Here is a 17851-nt window from a genome sequence, read left to right on the forward strand (position 1 = left end):
TTTGAGAGAACTGAGTTTTAAGACTGAATTATTGATGCTTTGTCAAACCTTTTTCTTTTTCTTTTTTTTTTTTTTTGGGTGAGAATCAGATTACTTAATACATTGACTAATCGGATAACGTACATGGCACTGCTCCAGACTTAAAGCCTCTATGTCTGATAGGTATGAATGTGCACAGATGAATGTACACTGCCATTAAAAACATATAGATATCTGAATACCTGTACACAATGTACAGTAGTCCTCAGTTTTGCTGCATTTAGCAAAATTTTGCTTAATGTGCTTTACATATCCATGATGATCTTCATCCCTGATGGAATACTGCTGCAGTTGAATCAGCTGTCTGTCTAGCACATAAGACATCTGGTATTTAAATTCCTTAACATAGACAATATATTTCAGATAAAGGCAGCTCAGTGTTTAGTGAGCATGCAGCTCTCCAAAATTGCCATCAGGTTACTTTGCTGGTACAGAGACTTGATGTATGTTCAGCATGGGCTTACACTACCTGTATCTATGCAGTCTTTGCAACATCTATTGCATTCACCTTTATCTTTTTCTCACATTCATGCAGATAGAAAGCATTGTGTCCAAGCTGGCTTCCAAAATTTCTGCCTAATTTCTGCTCTTTGGTGGGGTCTCAGCAGTTACTGCAGAGCATGAATCCTGTGAAGGTAAGAGGAAACAAGCAGGGTTTAAGTTCCAGGTGATCTGGATTGAGATGTGTTTTCTGGACAGAAATGCTGAATGCAATGAGATAAAGGCTTACGGTAAAGTTTGCATTCTGCTTAAGACACCATATAAATCTAACAGTGTCACCAGTTTTGTGTAGCTACAGAAGTATCTGTGCTTTATCCTGACGCAGACAGCATCAGTGAAAGGTCAGCTGGTGGTCAGCATCGTGCTTTGCTGGGTCGGCAGCACAGCTGAATGTTTCCAGGAAATGAACTTTTGTACGCTCCAAGGAGCATTTTTAAGGTATGCGTTATCTGTTTGTGAAATCCACTTTTCCAAAAGCAAAATATTTATGTCTGAAGCTTTTATTCCCAGTCATGGCAATGCACTTCCCTGCAGCTCTGCTCCGTGTTGTGAGTGCTCTGAGCGGAGGGAAAACAGCTTGATGCTCGGGCTGTGCTCCTGGCAACTGTAAAAACTGAGTCATAACTTGCACACCAAGTGTTGTGAAATCACTGACACTGGATGAACGTGGAACAGCTGGATTTCATCCCTTACAACACCACTTTTTGACTGTAAAGTAGTGCTCATGGTAAAGCTAATCTGAACTGAAGATTGTAAGCTAAATGTACAGGGGAGCAAAGATGTCTGTGCACTGGAGGCATCAGCAGGCACATGCACAAAGACCCCACTATGTAGACAACCCCTGCAGAGCCACAGAAGCTATGCAGAGGTGTGCTTTGTGCTCAGAGATGCACCCAGCTAAAGGGATTACCTTCGGGCTGGTGAGAAACATCACATCCTTTGGGAGCTGGTGGAGAGAGTGAGTTGTTGCAGGAGCCCTGTCACTGCAGAGCACACCTGTATGCTGACACAGAGTAGAACCAATGACCTGTTGATGCTGACAGGAGATTGCTGTGTGGCTCCCAGCTGCTTGCTCCTATTGTTTCTCCTTAAATGCCTTTCCTTGCCCTGTGCCAGCACTGCATGCACAAACAGAACAAATAATTCATTTGGGGCTTTTCTCCCTGCCTGGAATTTCCACAAAAGTTTTGTTGTTACAGCTGATGATTTTGGGGTTTGAAATGTGCGCAGATATCTTTGGGATGGCGCGTTGGATTCGATCCTGCCCTTATTCCAATTAATTCCCAAATTCGCTTGAAGTGCAGCAGGAACAAGCTTGTTTTATGGTGGACAGCCTGGAAGCAGTGTGGCTTTCCAAAACTACATGTGACTGACAACACCACTGTAGTGTTTTGTTAGGCTGGAAGGCCAAATAGTCTGTGGAGAAGCCAAATACAGACATGTTTTCTTTATAGTCAGCAAAAATGCTTAAAAACCTGCTGAACAGCTGCCAGGCTGTTGGAACTCTGAATGCAATGCACACACAATTGGGTCAACTGTCTACCAGCATTAAAAGTGAAGCTCTCTCAGAATTAACAGAAATATTTGAGATAATGCCAGCAGAGAAGGTGACCAGCTGTGTTGCAGCTGCTGCACAGAGCTCTGGGGAATCAGGCTTTCCCAAAGAATCCCTGGAAGCTTTGCAGTGTTGATAAATACTTGGTTACTTTGTCTTCATCCACAGGACTCAGGCAGATGAGCAAATTGTTCTGTTTCCATAAATGTTAGCAGTTTCAAAGTCATTTACTCTGGTTATAAGTGCAGATCTAGTAGGAAGGAAAAAAAAAGCCACCTAGGCTTAAGGAAAAATATGTATATTTTCTGTTTATTTCACCTTGCAACTTACATGGATTTAGGAACGAAGCTGTGGCAATGCATTTGTATGTTTAAACCCATAAGGGCAATCTTAACCATAGAGAGTTTACACTCCAAATACACTCCTGTGTGCATACAGAGTGCTGTGCAGCACCAATGGAAATTGTATGGTGGTTCACTTCTGCAGGAGATGCAGGGCTGATGTCCTAAGAAAACAGTTGAGCACAGATGAGCAAATGTGTTGCTGCTGCTGGGTTTGTAGGAAGGCCTTTGGTTCAAAAACCTTATACTAATTTCACCTACAGTCAAGGAAGGAGCTTTCTTAATGCAAATTCCCCAGCAATTTCTGACAAATGTTGGGAATAGAAAAGTACACACAGCAAGATGGTTCTGCCCGATTCCTATTCCTCCTCCATCTGCCTGTTACGAGCTCTCTCACACTAGTGTGAGATGTTGATGTGGAAGGGGATACTGTGGCTTCAGACCTTCTTGACATTCGGGATGCACTTCCCAAACCTCTTTTTCCACCCTGCTGTGTGAAATTAATTTTGGCAAAATCTTGAGAGAATTAAACTGCAACAGAGTGATCTCCTTGCTCAGTTCATATTTGCTGCCTGCCTGATTTATGTTGAGAAGAGGCACTTGGGCATGCCAATTATCCTGTCTTTTATTTGCCTTGTGCATTGAGCCTTTGGCTACTAGAATTAAACTGGAAAATGCAATTAAAAGCATTAGCTGTAGCAAGCATACCACAAAATATCATTATATGCTTGACAATGTTCTCCTTCATATTGTTAATCCCCCCAGATCTACCTGCGCTATTAGATTTCATATATGGATTTTATTTTTCTCAAAAGACTAAATTAATTGGGATGAGCAAGTTGTGCACCTAATTGTGTAAGGAAAGAAAAGGAAGATGTCACCGTACTGCAAAACCTCTTGGTAAACATAGTCTCAGCTGGAGTTGGAGAGCAAACATTATTCAAGCTTCAAATGTTTGTGGGTACCTAGACAATGTTATACTTGGCTTGGCACACCTTGGAAGTTACTGTGTATAAATGAGGTCTTTGGGTCTTTGAGCGAGGCTGGCAGTGCATGCCAGGGCTGAATGCTGGGGCCCATCTCCTCCCTTCTCTCCCAGGTGAAGTTCAACAGATCTGAATGCATCCATCCACACCCAGGTACCTGTGTGGGGAGCATGTGCTTGTGAGACACGCTGCTGTTGTCCTTCAAGGAGCAAACTTAGACAGAAGACAAACTTCCCTTGCTTTTCATTCCCAGGATAAAATAGACCATCAAAAAAAAAGCAAAATTCTGACTCAGCATGCAGTTACAGTAAGTTGAAAAGGCAAGAACGCACCAATGTTGAACACAGCTGCCAAATTCCTGTGGTTATTTCCCCACAATACAGTCTGAGGAGAAAAACAATAAAGATAAAATAGGCTGAGATGATATTAACCCTGAGAAGTCTGCAAGGTCAGGTTACTGGCTTTGCCAGCGAGGATCCAAGAATGCCTGACTCTCATACCACTAAGCTGCATGGCCTTCCTTATGGTGAGAATATACGTAAGTCATGTAAGTGCATGCATAACACATTTAAAAGACATCTCTTGATCTCTGATAGAAACACTATTGCAGGAGAGAGTTGCTGTTTTCTTATTGCAAAGACCTGACAGAAGTCCTGCTCACCTTAAGTTTAAACCTTCTCTCTACCTGTGCAAGGAGGAGTTCCACAGAATACAGATGTCTAAGGCATGAAGAGGTACATGTGGAAAAGAGAACAACAAAGGAGAATCTAGGCAGGCCCAGCTCACTGGTGACATACTATGCCTGGTTGTGTGATGGCAAACAGGAAGGCTGGCATCTCTGCAGCAGCAAAACAGATAGCTGGAAAAAAAGGCAACTTTATGGCTATCTGGAGCCTGCCAGGAGTGGTGATATCTGACTGTGTGCTGTTGGATTGCGACATTTTGCCTGTTTCTGTTAGTCCTAGTGGGAAGTATAAAGGACTCGATAAGCCTGGTGACTTTGCCCTGCTGGACTCATTTCACTTAATGTTTATTGCTCAAGATAGATGAGAGCAAAAGCGTAAATGAAACTTTCTTCGCTTGGGGGAAACAAAACTTACCTGACTGATACAACTACACAAGGGTTCTTTACCATTACTCTGGAGGAAGGATGCAGCTCCAGGAGGGCCAAGGGCTGGGTGTATGTGCACACAGGGGCTGCAGCCAGCTCCCCATGCCTGGCCACTAGCCTCGTGTCACCTGGGAAGCATTCCTGCTTCACTGTGGGCTCATTTCTTTATGAGCATTTCGGGGAAACAAGCCTAGTGATAGGGCTGAGCAGATAAACAACAACAGCCCTGTTTTCTTCTGACTTTTCCTGATTGTTTTATTGGTGTCTGGGAAAGCACCAGGTCAGAATGCTTTGAACACACCTGCCTGCGCTGCAGTTTGCCTGTTGAGAAGGGTTATGGTAAAACCCCAGTCTGGTTCTATTGTTCCAAGCACAGCTTGCCTTGTGCTGGTGCCAGGGGCTCCTTCACACGCAGATTAGATGAGGTAATTATCCATGTGCCAGCAGAAGCCTGCCTGAGTTTCTTGTGTTCCTGCTGCTCCCTCACAGTGACAAAGCTGAGGAGACCCCAGGTCCTCACGCAGCCCATGGCTGGGGACTGCTGGCTGCTCAGCCTGGGGACTCCCATCAGCTGCAGACGCACAGCTCCTAAAGAAAACAGGCTCTCTCTTGGCTGCAGCAGGCTGTAGCTAAGGTCTCAATGTACTGATACCTTGGTCACCTAATTTCTTCCCTAACGATTAGTGAAGTCTCTCCAGCTGCTGTGAGGAGTAGGGTACTTTCGGAGGGCTCCAGTGCTGTCAGGCTTGGAGCATTTTCAGTGTTGTGAACAGTCAAGGAGAAAAACAGCAGAAACCAGGAACTTTGCTTGAGCAAACTGCTGACACTGAGATGAGCTGCCCTGCGCAGGGCTGGGCTGAGGTGGGTACATGCAGAGGAGTGCAAGAACTGCTCCTGAACCAGCTTCAGCTTGTAGATTCAGTGGAGAGCAAGCCAACACCCTCACAGCTCTGCCTCGGAGCTCATAGAGACTTGGCACTTGTACAGGCGCTGCTGAGAAGCTAACAGCGATATTGGGAAGTGGAATTCCCCTCTCCAACCTGTGGTAAACATCCTCAGCCTCCCTTTGCGCCAGGTCCCGTGCTGCTGGTGGGAGAGCTCGGCACAGCTCGATCCCACTCCTGCTTCTGGTGTTGATTTTTAAACCTTCTGCTGTGACAGTCCCCTGGATCATGAGTCTGACAGAAGGGGTTAGGCATTAACAGGAAAAGCACCTTCTGCCTTAACGTGTTTTTCAGCTGCAAAACAGAAAAATTTGATTACAAATCCTGGTACTGATATTAACTTTTAATGATTTCTGTGTCCTGACTTGCTTCACAGGCCAGCTGGTTTTGCTTCCAGCTCTGCATACTGAGTCATGGGGTCAGGCTGAGGTGGACACCTGCAAAGTAGAGTGACAGATTGGAGCTTAGTTAACCAAGCTGCCCTTTGCTGATTACATAGTGAGTAAACAAGCCTGTTGAGGAAGTGTTAGGAGGAAGAGCATGAAGCTGAGTTTGCTTTGGTGGGTTAACATGCAAATAGCAGGTCCCCTGCTCTTCACAGCTCAGGTGATACTGTTCTGAGCAGGCAGAAGAAAGCAGAGTGGTCTCTGCTGAGGATAAAGATGTATTTCAAAGCGACGCCAAGAAGTAAGTTACTATTAGAATGTACATTTGGAAAGCCCCAAAAGCTGGCATGGGCAGCTGATATAAGTATGAACTTGCACTGATATGCAGCTGATATAAGTATGAAGATGACATCTCTTTTAGTTCTTGCTCAAACTAAGAAACTCCCTTGGAAATGCAATCAGATGAGAAGATTACCAGCCCAAAAAATCAGGCTGATGGCACTCGCTGAAATAGGTGGGCTAAGGCCAAATTCATGCCAACAGCCTCACCTTATTTGGAGTAAAAGGAGTATTATAAACCAAGAATCAGCCTATAATCCTTAAGAAAGTGGTTCTAGGTTTGTTACTGTTGCAACACATATAGTCTATGTATGCGTGTATGTATGTATATACTGATAAGAAGTGGTTCCATAGAGCATGCTTAAAGATAGATGTTGTCTGGAAGCTTCTGTTTCACCAGTGGCTGCTTTGCTCAGGGTGAGCCATGAGATTGCACGGCCACATTCACCTCTGCAGCTCTGTCACTGACTCACAGAGTTGGTGGAGTTGGACAACATTCAGTGGAGATGGGTCTGTGCTCAGAGAGGGTCTTTCTGTACAGGATGTCCTGTCTGTGTGCTATTCACTGGGAGGTTACGTGTTAAATCCACAATGTCTAATTAATCTTTTCAGCACAGTTTTTTGTTTATTTGTTTGTTTGTTGGGTTTTTTTTTTTTGGTGGAGGAGGGATGTTGTGAAACCCTGTAAGTAGATACTGAATGTGTGTTTTACAACCCACAGCACGGTTGCATGGCGGGGATGGAGGTGCTGGAGCAGATGATGTGATAGCTGTTAATGCAACGCAGAGCGTGTACATGTGGCTGGATGGTGAAAAGCATCAAAGGTAACCCATCTGATGGCTTAAACAACCTTCAGCCCCACTACTGACAACACCAGGTGATGCTGGCTGCCATGGGCTGCTTTGGTAGTGGGACTCTTGGAAGGGCCCTTGTACTTGCAGCCAGCTGCCTCACACAGCATGGAAAAGCAGAAATAGCCCAATTTCCCCAGGTTACCCGTGGGGGTTGAAATGCAACCACTTCCAGGGCTACTCACCTCTCTCTGTAGATTTGGGAGACACTGCTAGGCCTTCTTTCCATGCATCTGTTCTTATATCATTGCACGTGAAGGCAATTAAGGCCCTGAAAATGCAGTGCTACACAACCAGGCAACTCCATCCTGGGAGCAGCGAGGCAGCCTCCCCTTGGTGCATCCACCCTTTTGGTTCTGCAGGATCACAACATGCACAGACAGCAAACAAGAGACCCAGATGGCTGCACACACCCCGACTGGCTTGCAAATCTGAACTAATAGGAACTGGATTTGAAAAAATCCTCATGATCTGCCAAAAGAAAATCAGACTCCAGTGGAAGAATGGCACTGGTTTGATTCTGGTTTTTGCAAGAAATCTCAGAGCAAGCTCAGATCATGAACTCTGCACATCATCTGTGTGTAAATTCGTGACTCAGGGCCTGGGCAGCCACAAGTCTTGGCGCAGTTCCTGCTGTAAGGCTGCATTTCTCCTGTTTTCAAAACACGCTGCACGTTTCCACGTGAATCTTTGTTTTAAACGCTCCCTCTGCTGGCTGTTGTGTGAATTATTGTCTGCTAATTCAACACCTCAGGCTGCATTTCAACTGCAAAGTTGTTCCTGGGTTAACAGCAAAAAATCTTTTTGTTCCTCTACCATGCTCTGAATCCCGCAGCTCAATTGTACCGCACCTACAGAGTGTTTGTGGGAGCGACCTTCTTCTATTTACACCAATTATCAGTGATGGCTTAAATCTCTCATTACAAAGCATGTTGCCCCCTTGAGGAGCCCTGCCTCTCCTGCATCCCTGGGCTGTCTTAGTATGAAGCACAGCAGTTTAATATTACAATTTCTCCCTTAACAAATGAAGGTCGTGATGGAAATATTTAGTGTTGGCTTGTTCATATACAGCCAGAAAAAAAAGTAATAATGATAAAAAGTTTTATAAAAGCAGTTTTAAAGGGGAGATTGTAGCATTTCTATTTGTTTTTTTTTTCTTCTTTTTCCTCTCTTCTTGTTGAACAGCTGATAAACACTTTGAAATGCTGCAGAAAACTACGGTGGAAAAAATATTAAACTTATGTGAGGAGTAGAAGTCAGTCCTGGGGTATGTTTGCGATGTGCTGCCAAAGATTTATGCAACTCTTATGAAAGAAATAAATACAGCTGGACTAGTGCCAGAGAAAAAGCAGGAATTAAAAGCAAGCAGAGAACACGTGCTGTTCCTGGAGACAAACAAAATAGCGTGTGGTCCTGCTCCAAGGAGGCTTCTCAGTGCGAGGCGAAGGCAAACAGGCATGAAAATAGAACTAGGACATACATTGGATAAAACTGATTGCAAACATATCATCTATTAGCACATAAAATCTGTTTATAGAGCAAAATGAGGGACGTGAGCTCAGCTGCCTATCCTGGAGAGAGCAACAGCGCTTGTGCAGGCATTGTGCTTTATCCAGTGCAAGCAAATGTAGTCAGCATTTATCAGATATCAAGGAAGAGAAGGTCATGCACACAGAGCATGGGCACACAAACAAGGCCTCCTGCTCTGCAGACATCCACTCTGGTTTGAATTCAGCATTTTGGGCAGTAACTGTCACTGACTTCTTCTAAGTGAAAACTCAAATTGGAAGCGTTGCACATTGAGAAAAAAAGAAAAAAGAAAAAGCAGTGGTCTTGAGGAAAACAGGACATACACTTCATTTTATTTGTTCTTCATTTCAATAGCACGTTTGAATCGCACTTGCTAATTAGATCTTACAAGATCTTTGCCCTGCACAGGGAAAGAAGCAAACAAACAGTCACACGTAAGTTACTGAATGCATTTACATCAAGTATGTTGCACTTCGGGTTTCTGAACATCATAAATAAGAGAACTAATTACACCAGCTTAGAGATCAGAGCAGCTTAAGAGGTCTGTCAGGTTAATCTAACATCTTTATTTGAGAAAGTTTCTCATGAAGTTTAATCAGAGATTAGAAATATACCCACTGATACAAATCCATATATACAAATTGATATTATTAGTGATTTTTATGCACCGTTACACATTTTCATTTTCCTTCTGGTTTTGAGAAATGCTCATCTCCCATTCTTTAAGAGGTTCTAGGCTGCACAAACAAAGACTTCATTTAGTTCTGTGAATATTGGCTGAAACTGCTAATACAGTTCCCACATCTATGAACTAGGATTGCAGTGACCATAGGTTCATGTTATGCAGGCTTTGTCTTTAAAGCTTATGGCGTTAACTGTAGGAGGGGGGAGAAAAAGTCATCTTCAGAAAGTAGATGCTTGTTTAATGGAAAGGTAATGGGACAAATTTGTTGAGTAACTTTTAGAAGGCAGATTTTTCACTACATTTGTGAAATAGCGTTAGAAGCATTTCTGCATCTGATCCTAAATCGTGCAAGGTGCTCTAAACTGCTTTGTGAAACTAAAGGAATGAAGGTGCTACTTACATCTACAGAGACACTTCAGGAGACTGTAGGACTCTTCAGAATGAGGATTATTAAAGAAATAAAGCACCACATGAACAAGTAAAGCTTTTTTAACATGCATTAACCTTAATATCTTCCTTGCAGGCACCAGACCTCTGTAAAATGCTGTTAGTGCTCTGCTTGGGTGACTGCAGCAGTTGAGCTGGAAGCAATGCTGAACTTTCAACTCTCTGATTGCCCACATGGGAGAACCAAGCAGGAGGAAAGGTGAGAATGCAACTAACACTTACTTCAAGGTTTATGCTGAATTTTAATCAAGTGTCCTGTGCAGCTACATACCAAAGGTCTTTTTACAGCTGTAACTTTACCTCTTTTTGTATGCAATAGGAAATGCAATGCATCTTTGCAGCTGTTATGTACTAAACCATGCAGCTGCATAGTAAAAGCAGTCAGGGTACTTTGACAGAGCTGATTAATGTAACATCTCATCCAAGCTGTGCTGCCATCTTGGATGCCATGTCAAGCTGGTGATGACTTAGTAAATACATTCAATCCAGTTATACACTTACTACCACTTCTTGTGCCAAGACTTAATGTGCTTCAGTGCATGAAGGAAATATACAACCAACTCCAGGAATATAAATTCCAGCTATCCGTTTCAGTTAAAAAAAAAAAATACAGCAGTGATTACATTATAACTTCATAGCAGGTATTTATAACTTAGCTATAAACAAAGGCTGATCTAAAGCTCTGCAGCCTGCTCTCAGGTAATGTAGTTGCCACAGAATTGGTAAGAATATTAACCATTTTTTTTCCAGTATTACAACTACTATCTTTTAAAGACTGCAAGTTAATATAAATTACACCTCTTCTGACATAGTTTCCTCCAAGTGGAAAGCCAGGAGAACCTTACTGTTACAACTCAGAGAAAAATGTATTTTGATTGTTAGTCGTGATCAAACAAGTGTAGCTGTTTGCATACAGTGAGATGGACACTGGTGCAGACTCCTTTTCAACATTAGTGATTTATGAATGGACAGGACTTTGGTATCTCTTTTAAGCGGAAGTTGTATCGCCTGAAGTTGCATCTATGGGGGAGGAAGGGAAGATACATGACTTAAGTCTATTAAAAAAAAAACTGAATACTTCTGCAGTGTTAAGGGGATATGTAGGCCCAAGTTTATTCTGATTTGAAATCTCACTTGGCTGCTCTAATTCCACCGAGCCTTGTAACAATCTAATTTGACAAAGAATCCGGGCCACTGTTGAAACAGCTTTGGCTTGTGACCTCCACATGAACCTATGCTCAGAAATTAGTTCAGCCTGTGGCTCTACACTGAGGCCTTGTTTCATTAGAGCTTAATGCACACAACAACGTTAACAAGGTGGTGTTTTTAGGATGCAGTGATTGAGCAAAGCCCTTCTCCTATGTAAGTTATACATCAGTCAAAGTGGACTGCTGTGTATATATTTTAAATCACAGGAGACGGCTTGATTTACCAGATTTTTTTCTTTTTTTTCTTTTTTTTCTTAGAAGAACTTTTCAGGAAAAATCTCAGGACGCTGTTTTTGTTCTGATTCCCCAACAGGTAAGAGCCCTCAGCTTCCAGGTCTTTCACACAAGGTAGGACAGAAATCAGTTCCCTTCCTAGGAGGACAGGCAGTCCAACAGCGCTGCCTGCAGTGGGGCAGAGTGCTCTGAGCCAGCTGCTAAAGAATGATAGACAGTTAAAAGCTGAGGGGTTTGTTCAGTGCCTGCTATTGGGTGATGTATCCCTGTGCTTCACTAATGTCTGTGAATTCGGCTTCACAACTCCTTTGTGAGGTAGGCAATGACTACTCCCTGTTTCGCAGGGGAAGAAAGTGAGGCACAAGGAGATTAAGTTGTTCTCCTGGGTTCCTACAGGAAGTCAGCAGTAAAGCTGACAATGAATTTAATCCCCCAGTTTAGTCACGGGACAGCCATTCTCTTTGCCTAGATACAGCAAGCACAACATTTCTGCAAGCAGTAAACATCCTGGAAGATAGACACAGTTATAAGTGGTTTCACTTTGCTATTTTGCATCTCTGAATATTAAAGAATGGTTCAAACTGCAGAGATGTGCTACACAATGGCTAGATCACCTTAGCTAGCACTTCAGATTCAGTCTACTAGACAGAAGAGGTATAGCAACGAAGTTCCAATGTAAGTCTCCAGTACAGATTAGAGCCCACTTCTGTTTGCTGTTTCTTTCCTTCCAGGAAGCATGAAATACAATAAATGCTACTAGCACACAAGAAAGTCAACGAAGAAAGACTTCCACTATTAATTACAAACATTAGTGCAAACCACACAGCAGATTATTTTTAGCACGCTCAGTATTTTCTGTAAGGAGGTCACAAAACTGAGGCTTTAAAAACTGTCAGTGTCATACTCTTAGCCAAGTAGTCAGCTTTGAGGCTCACATGATCAACCTAGATTCTGCAGCTACACACTTTATTCTTCGTATTTCCATATATTCTATAACGTTTTTTAATTTAAAATACTGAAAATATATTCTGTTCTGTGCTTTTAAAAATATAAGCCACTAAAAGTCCATAAAAATTGAATTCCAAAGCTGAATTATATGTTTGGCTACGAGACTTGCTTAGCATAATCTTTACTGCCCAGAAAAGCAATTTTTATTATTTTTAATTTAAGAACCATTTCTCTGGGTGCCTAAAAGCCAACCCCTAAATCCATTCCTGATATTCAGATGTGCGTCTTTGCTGTCAAAAGTTAGAGGGCTCATGCTTTTCTTCTCTATCAACAAGTGCTCAACACTGCTGAAAATGAGTTCTCCCTTTTTATATGTATTCAGACATAGATGTAGGTGCTTGGCTTTATCTGGCTCCTTTCTAAAGTTGTGGCCTTTATGCCTAATTAAGAGAGAAAGCTCAAAAGTTTTAGCTAGTTAAGAATGTGACAGGAATGCTGATCTCCTTGCTCAACATTTGTTTATGGCTGGCAAGTCATCTGAAAGGAAAAAAAGAACCTCAAGTCTGAAAAATATGTCACAAAGTATTTTGCTGGGCAAGGCCAATTAAGCAGGTAAACACTACAGTTAGTGGTCTGTGGTCATCAGCCACCCCCCAGCTGCAGCTGAATGGATGAAATCATAATTTGGAAAAGTGCACTTTTTCATTGATTGTTCTTGTACAAGAACAGACACCAGAGCTGAGCACAGTGTCTTCTAGAGAAGCTCTCTCCTCAGAGGTTTTCATCCAGCCACTTTATATAGCTGTTTCTGGTCTGAACTCCTGCAGAGAAATCAGTAGGCCAAATCGTGAATATCATACAGCCATGAAAGCAGTCATCAAAGTGATCAAGTGTGACTTCCACACCAGCGTTCTCCAGCCGCTTGGCGTACATCACCCCGTCATCTCTCAGGACGTCATTCTCACAGGTCAGGATATAAGTCTTTGGCTGCAGCTGCAAAGTCTCATTTTCTGCAAGCAGTGGCACTGCTCGCACGTCAAGCAGCGCTGGTATCTCCTGGATTATTTCTGCATTGCCTGTGGATTGTACTACAGGCTTGTAGTTCTTTTTGAATGATGAGGGCAGTAGGGATGTCCAATTCAGACGTCCTCTGAAAGTCAGAGCTTGATGTACATCAAGAGCAGTGTGGTTGTTAATCAGCAGTGAGTGAGCCAAGTCATAATTACCATTGAAATAGTCTATCCAGTAGTTAATCATGACATAACGAGGAAGAACAGGCATATTCATATTCTGCTGATATGAAGGTGTATTGAAGTCAAACGCCTGAAGGACTGGGTAAATTAATGCCTGCAGTTTTGGTCTGATGATCAAATGCTCATCTTTGCTAAGCTGCGGGAAGAATGGGATAGAATTGTGATTATAAAGAAAATAAACATTACAATATCAACCTTGAACTTCACACAAACAACCACTTGATAATTTTTAGACAAGATTCTGTTCTTATGCAATTCCACTGGCAGATAAAGCTCTTGTTTTGTCTGAAATGCTAGCAGCCTGCTCTTTTTCTTTTTTTGTCATGATGATCACTCAGGACAGTTCCAGTATCCTGTTTCCAACAGAAATCAGTAGCAGATATAAAAAAAACAATAACGTTAAATTATTCTTCTAACACACTTTTCCAGTTAAACTGTTTACAGTTGAAGGACTTCCTGAGTCAATGGAGCTATCTAAACTTCTAATAGCTTTTCAAGAGTTTTTCTTCCATCAATTTATTTAAATTATTTTTTTTAGCTCTTGCAAACTGCTGGCATCTGGTTTTCTCTAGCAAAGGCTTACTGTGTGTAGTAGAGCCTCTGTGTTGGACTAGAACCTACCATCTGCATTTGATTTGAGCCTACAAAGTAAATTTTTTGGTACGCCCTCATTTCTTTTAGTGGAAGAATCAGCAGACGCTTTTTTTCCTTCACCTTCTACTCGAGGTACATAAATCTGTATTACATCTCATCTTGTCTCTTTCAGGCTGAAGAACCTTAGTGTATTTAACCTCTGCTGACACAGTCTTATATCACTGATTGAAAAAGAATTCAGCATCATGGAAATGAATTATGAATGCTGTTTCCAAAACACCGCTCCATCCTGTTGATCAGTCCCCAGGACAAAGACTTTCAATGCCTTATTAATTTTTCCTCACTAATTCAATACTGCAAGATTGTCATGATAATTAGTTGTCTGAGCAAGGTTGTCATGATAATTAGTTGCCTGAGCAGGCTATGTACCTTCTTATCACCAATGGTTTATGGCAATACAGAAAAACTAACAATATTTCACTCAACCATGAATGATACTATTACTTGCCCCAGGCAAGTCTTTAAAATCTTTAGTAGATTAAATTCAGATTATGCTTAAACTAGAGATAAACAAAAGAAAATTTCTTAATTGTGAAATGCCGCAGGAAGACAATTTAAGGCTTCATGTATTATATATTTATTGTCCTTCATTTGTACTTGGAGGAAATAAGAACATATTTTTCTGTGATAAGCACTTGAAAATAGGAAGATAAATTAATAAGTTATGAATGTAGCTAGTTACCTACTTAGGCAAACAAAGAATTTCTCAGCAAAAGGGGTTACAAGAAATCACTTAGCTCCTTGTGCTTAAAATTTGGCCCATAAGAACTCATAACTGCAGTAAGCTATGGCAAGCTACTTGACTCTTGCAATTGACTCATTTTTCTTCTGTAGAATGACAAGATGCTGGTTTTCAATACAGAGGGGTACCTACTCTGTCTCTGACGCTGGCACATCACCTTGTGATGATGCAGCACAAAGAACCTGTCAACCTATATGCATCACTGAATTAGGGACTGTTATAGTGTAATTCATCACAGGCACTGGATGTTACCTGCTGACACACAGCAGCAGCCAAATTTCCTCCTGCGCTATCGCCAGAAATTGCAATTCGATTTGGGTCAACTGAATACTCAGCTAAGACACCAGGCTGCAAAAAATGCTTTGTAGCACGAAGAGCATCATGGAATTGCTCAGGGAAGCACACCTCTGGTACCAGCCTGTATCTACAAAAGAAGAAGGGAAGTAAGAGACAATTATTAGTTACCATACTTCTCTCTCCTGATCAATAAATACTATCAGATACCTCTTAGTAGCAAATAGCTATTTTATTAGGATAAGTACTAGAGAAAAAAAAATGAGGTGTGTAATACTTAACCTTATAATTAACATTCTTACTCTAAAAGGTTTATAAGGACCTATTAGATATGAAAAACGCCGCAGTGGTATAATACTGTGCAGCGCTTTCCCAACAGAAGATTTCATCATACATTATAAAAGTGAATTACTATTAAAAACATCCTTGGCAAGGGAGTTATTCCTGTTGGCCTGTTTTTGATCTCACCTTAAGGAGCTCCCCACCTTACCTGCTGTGAAGAAGAGTGACGCCTAGCAGACTCAGCTGAGACAAACACCTCGGTAGTTCTGTTTCCCAGATGTTTATTTAAGCTCAGGAGAGCTGTACCTCTGTACCAGGAAATTAACAGTAGCCAGGAAGTGAAGTAATAATGATTTGCACTAATCCAACAGACTCAGTAATTATTCTCCTTTATCAAGGAGTGATGCAGTGATGTAGGCAATATCCAAGTGAAGCAGCAGCAGCTGAAACCTGTTTACTGCATTTTCTCAGTACCTTAATGACAGTGTAGGGGAAGTCAGTTTGTATTTACTGAATCATTTGTAGTCTAAGAGTTGTTACTGGGCCTTATGGTGCAAAGCACATATTTCTGGTTGCAGTTTTTGTATCTTTAATGAATTTTACATATTCTCAGCAGAGCTAATTTATAATGTTTTGAGAAAATATTTCTCTTGTCAGTTTGATAGAAGTTAATGTCATTACAGAGATGTCTTTTAGTTCAAAGTGAAAAAATAGTATTGCCATTACTTCTGAAGCAAAACAAACTACTGTTTCTTGGTTCAAAGTATTTTCTTTGGAATCTAAGCTAAAAAATATAGTATATGCAAAATAAATTTTAAGCTTAATTCACATCAAGTGTTTCAAACATCAAATCTGTCCTGCTTTCAGTGAACAATATATATTACATCAGCTACAAAGTAATATGAGAGAGGCTTGAGTGAACTAGGCCTTGCAGAACTAGGTAATGTTGTGTATAGATCACAAAAGTGAGATGTGCAACTCAACCAATAAAGAAAATCTAATTAGACTTCACTAACTGAAAATAAATGCCTTGATTGAAAGATATAATGGCTAAGGAGAGATGACAAACAACTCTGAGGAACAGCCAGTACTATATCACCTTAAGTGAGAAAATGAGTAACTAGGGACTTTCCAATACTGTGATTGATACTTGCCTGCTTTTTTCCTTTTTATTTTTTTTCTACTAACAAACAAAGAAGTAAAAAAGCCAACCCTTAAAGTACACTACAATGCCTACTGCGAATCAGTAACACCAACTCCATATAATTAAATTGTAATTAGATCACAGAGCTTGATATGTAATCAACTGCAAGTCGGAGCCGTGAGTAGTTATATCAAGTGATTGGTTTTGCAAAAGAAAATATTGAAGTTGACAATAAGGGTGGGAAAAGTACCACTCAAGTTGGAGTCATCTCGGTAATTTAGTTAGCTAGCTGAGAGGCCTGTTTACTTTGGAATTGTTCAGCTAGTGAAAAAACCAGTGCTGCTCCTCTGTTGTCTAGCACGCTGGCAGTCTCCTGCCCTTGAGTGGAGTACAGGGCTGAAATCAGATGACTTCAACAGCGGGTGCTTGAGAGAACAGCAGGAACCGCCAGGCTTCACTGTGTATTTTGGTTAATGAGCAGTAAAAAATGATTTGCTAATTTTTAGGTTGCAGACACTTCCTCAGAGCGCCTTAGAAGTGGTGTTTTTTAGACAGACTTTAGGTGTTTGGTTTTTTATGTATAATATACCTTCAGTTAAGGATGAAAAATTCTCTTCTGCTCCATAGGGAGTCAGAGGGATGTGGTCTGGCCTTCCTTCAGGTATATAACAAAATTTTTTTTGACAAGCATTAACAGAATTAAAACTTAAGGCAACTGAGTGATCTGAGGTTTTAGGTGCACTCCTTACGTGCAGATACATTTGTGAGATGCACTAGAATGTGTAAAATTTGCATTTCAGTGTTTTGTCCAAGTGATTAAAAATTCTACTCTTCTCCCACATTTCTGCCCTCTGAAATGACTTCTAAGAAAAACAGAAACCCAACTGAACTTTTGATTCCACTCTAATTTGTTATTCTAAAAGGATAATAATATCAGACTGGTAGAGAATTATTGTCCAAGTTTAAAGCCTTATATACAAGCCATAACAAGGGAAAAGGGCAAAGCTTGAAGAACTACATTACATATTTCTAATACCTTAAAATTGCATAATTAATTTCAGATTACTCACTCAATTGATACAACTACAGCATTCAGAGATTCAGCCATGATTCTGCAAAGGTTGTTATAAAGGCTTGTTCCTAAAACAAAAGGACATAGCGTTAGGTACATGCAAGTCCATTTATGGCAGTATTTCACAAAGCCATACCTAACTGTCTTAGTTTTAGCAGGGATGGAATTGTTTTCTTCAGAGTGTCTGGTATGGTGCTATGTTTTGGTTCGAGGAGAAAAAACAAATGTTGACAACACAACAGTGTTTATAGTTGCTGCAAAGCAGTGCTCCAAGAGCCAAGGCCATTTTCAGCAAAGGGCCCAAG

General features: G+C 41.3%; 1 protein-coding gene and 1 long non-coding RNA gene across 4 annotated transcripts in view; one reads left to right on the forward strand and one right to left on the reverse strand.

Annotated features, from left to right (window-relative positions):
* Window positions 1-11258, forward strand: LOC149916664 (uncharacterized). Of its 3 annotated transcripts, none has more exons than XR_016469776.1 (5): window positions 1-674; window positions 5854-6164; window positions 6924-7026; window positions 9792-9914; window positions 11182-11258. It is a non-coding gene; the product is annotated as an uncharacterized LOC149916664 (long non-coding RNA). The 3 variants fall into 3 exon arrangements; XR_016469775.1 differs by having other exon boundaries at window positions 5854-5975; XR_016469777.1 differs by lacking the exon at window positions 5854-6164.
* The window catches only part of NCEH1 (neutral cholesterol ester hydrolase 1), a 19433-nt gene continuing 10468 nt past the window's right edge, over window positions 8887-17851 (reverse strand). Inside the window, exons 3-5 of the mRNA XM_031614552.2 lie at window positions 17545-17614; window positions 15007-15178; window positions 8887-13494 (exon numbers count right to left, since the gene is read on the reverse strand). Of these exons, the coding sequence (XP_031470412.1) occupies window positions 12877-13494; window positions 15007-15178; window positions 17545-17614 (860 nt within the window). The 3' untranslated portion in view covers window positions 8887-12876. The remainder of the gene's footprint in view (window positions 13495-15006; window positions 15179-17544; window positions 17615-17851) is intronic.

Source organism: Phasianus colchicus, chromosome 10, assembly GCF_987193195.1.
Source record: "Phasianus colchicus chromosome 10, bPhaCol1.hap1.1, whole genome shotgun sequence".
Taxonomy (NCBI): Eukaryota; Metazoa; Chordata; class Aves; order Galliformes; family Phasianidae; genus Phasianus; species Phasianus colchicus.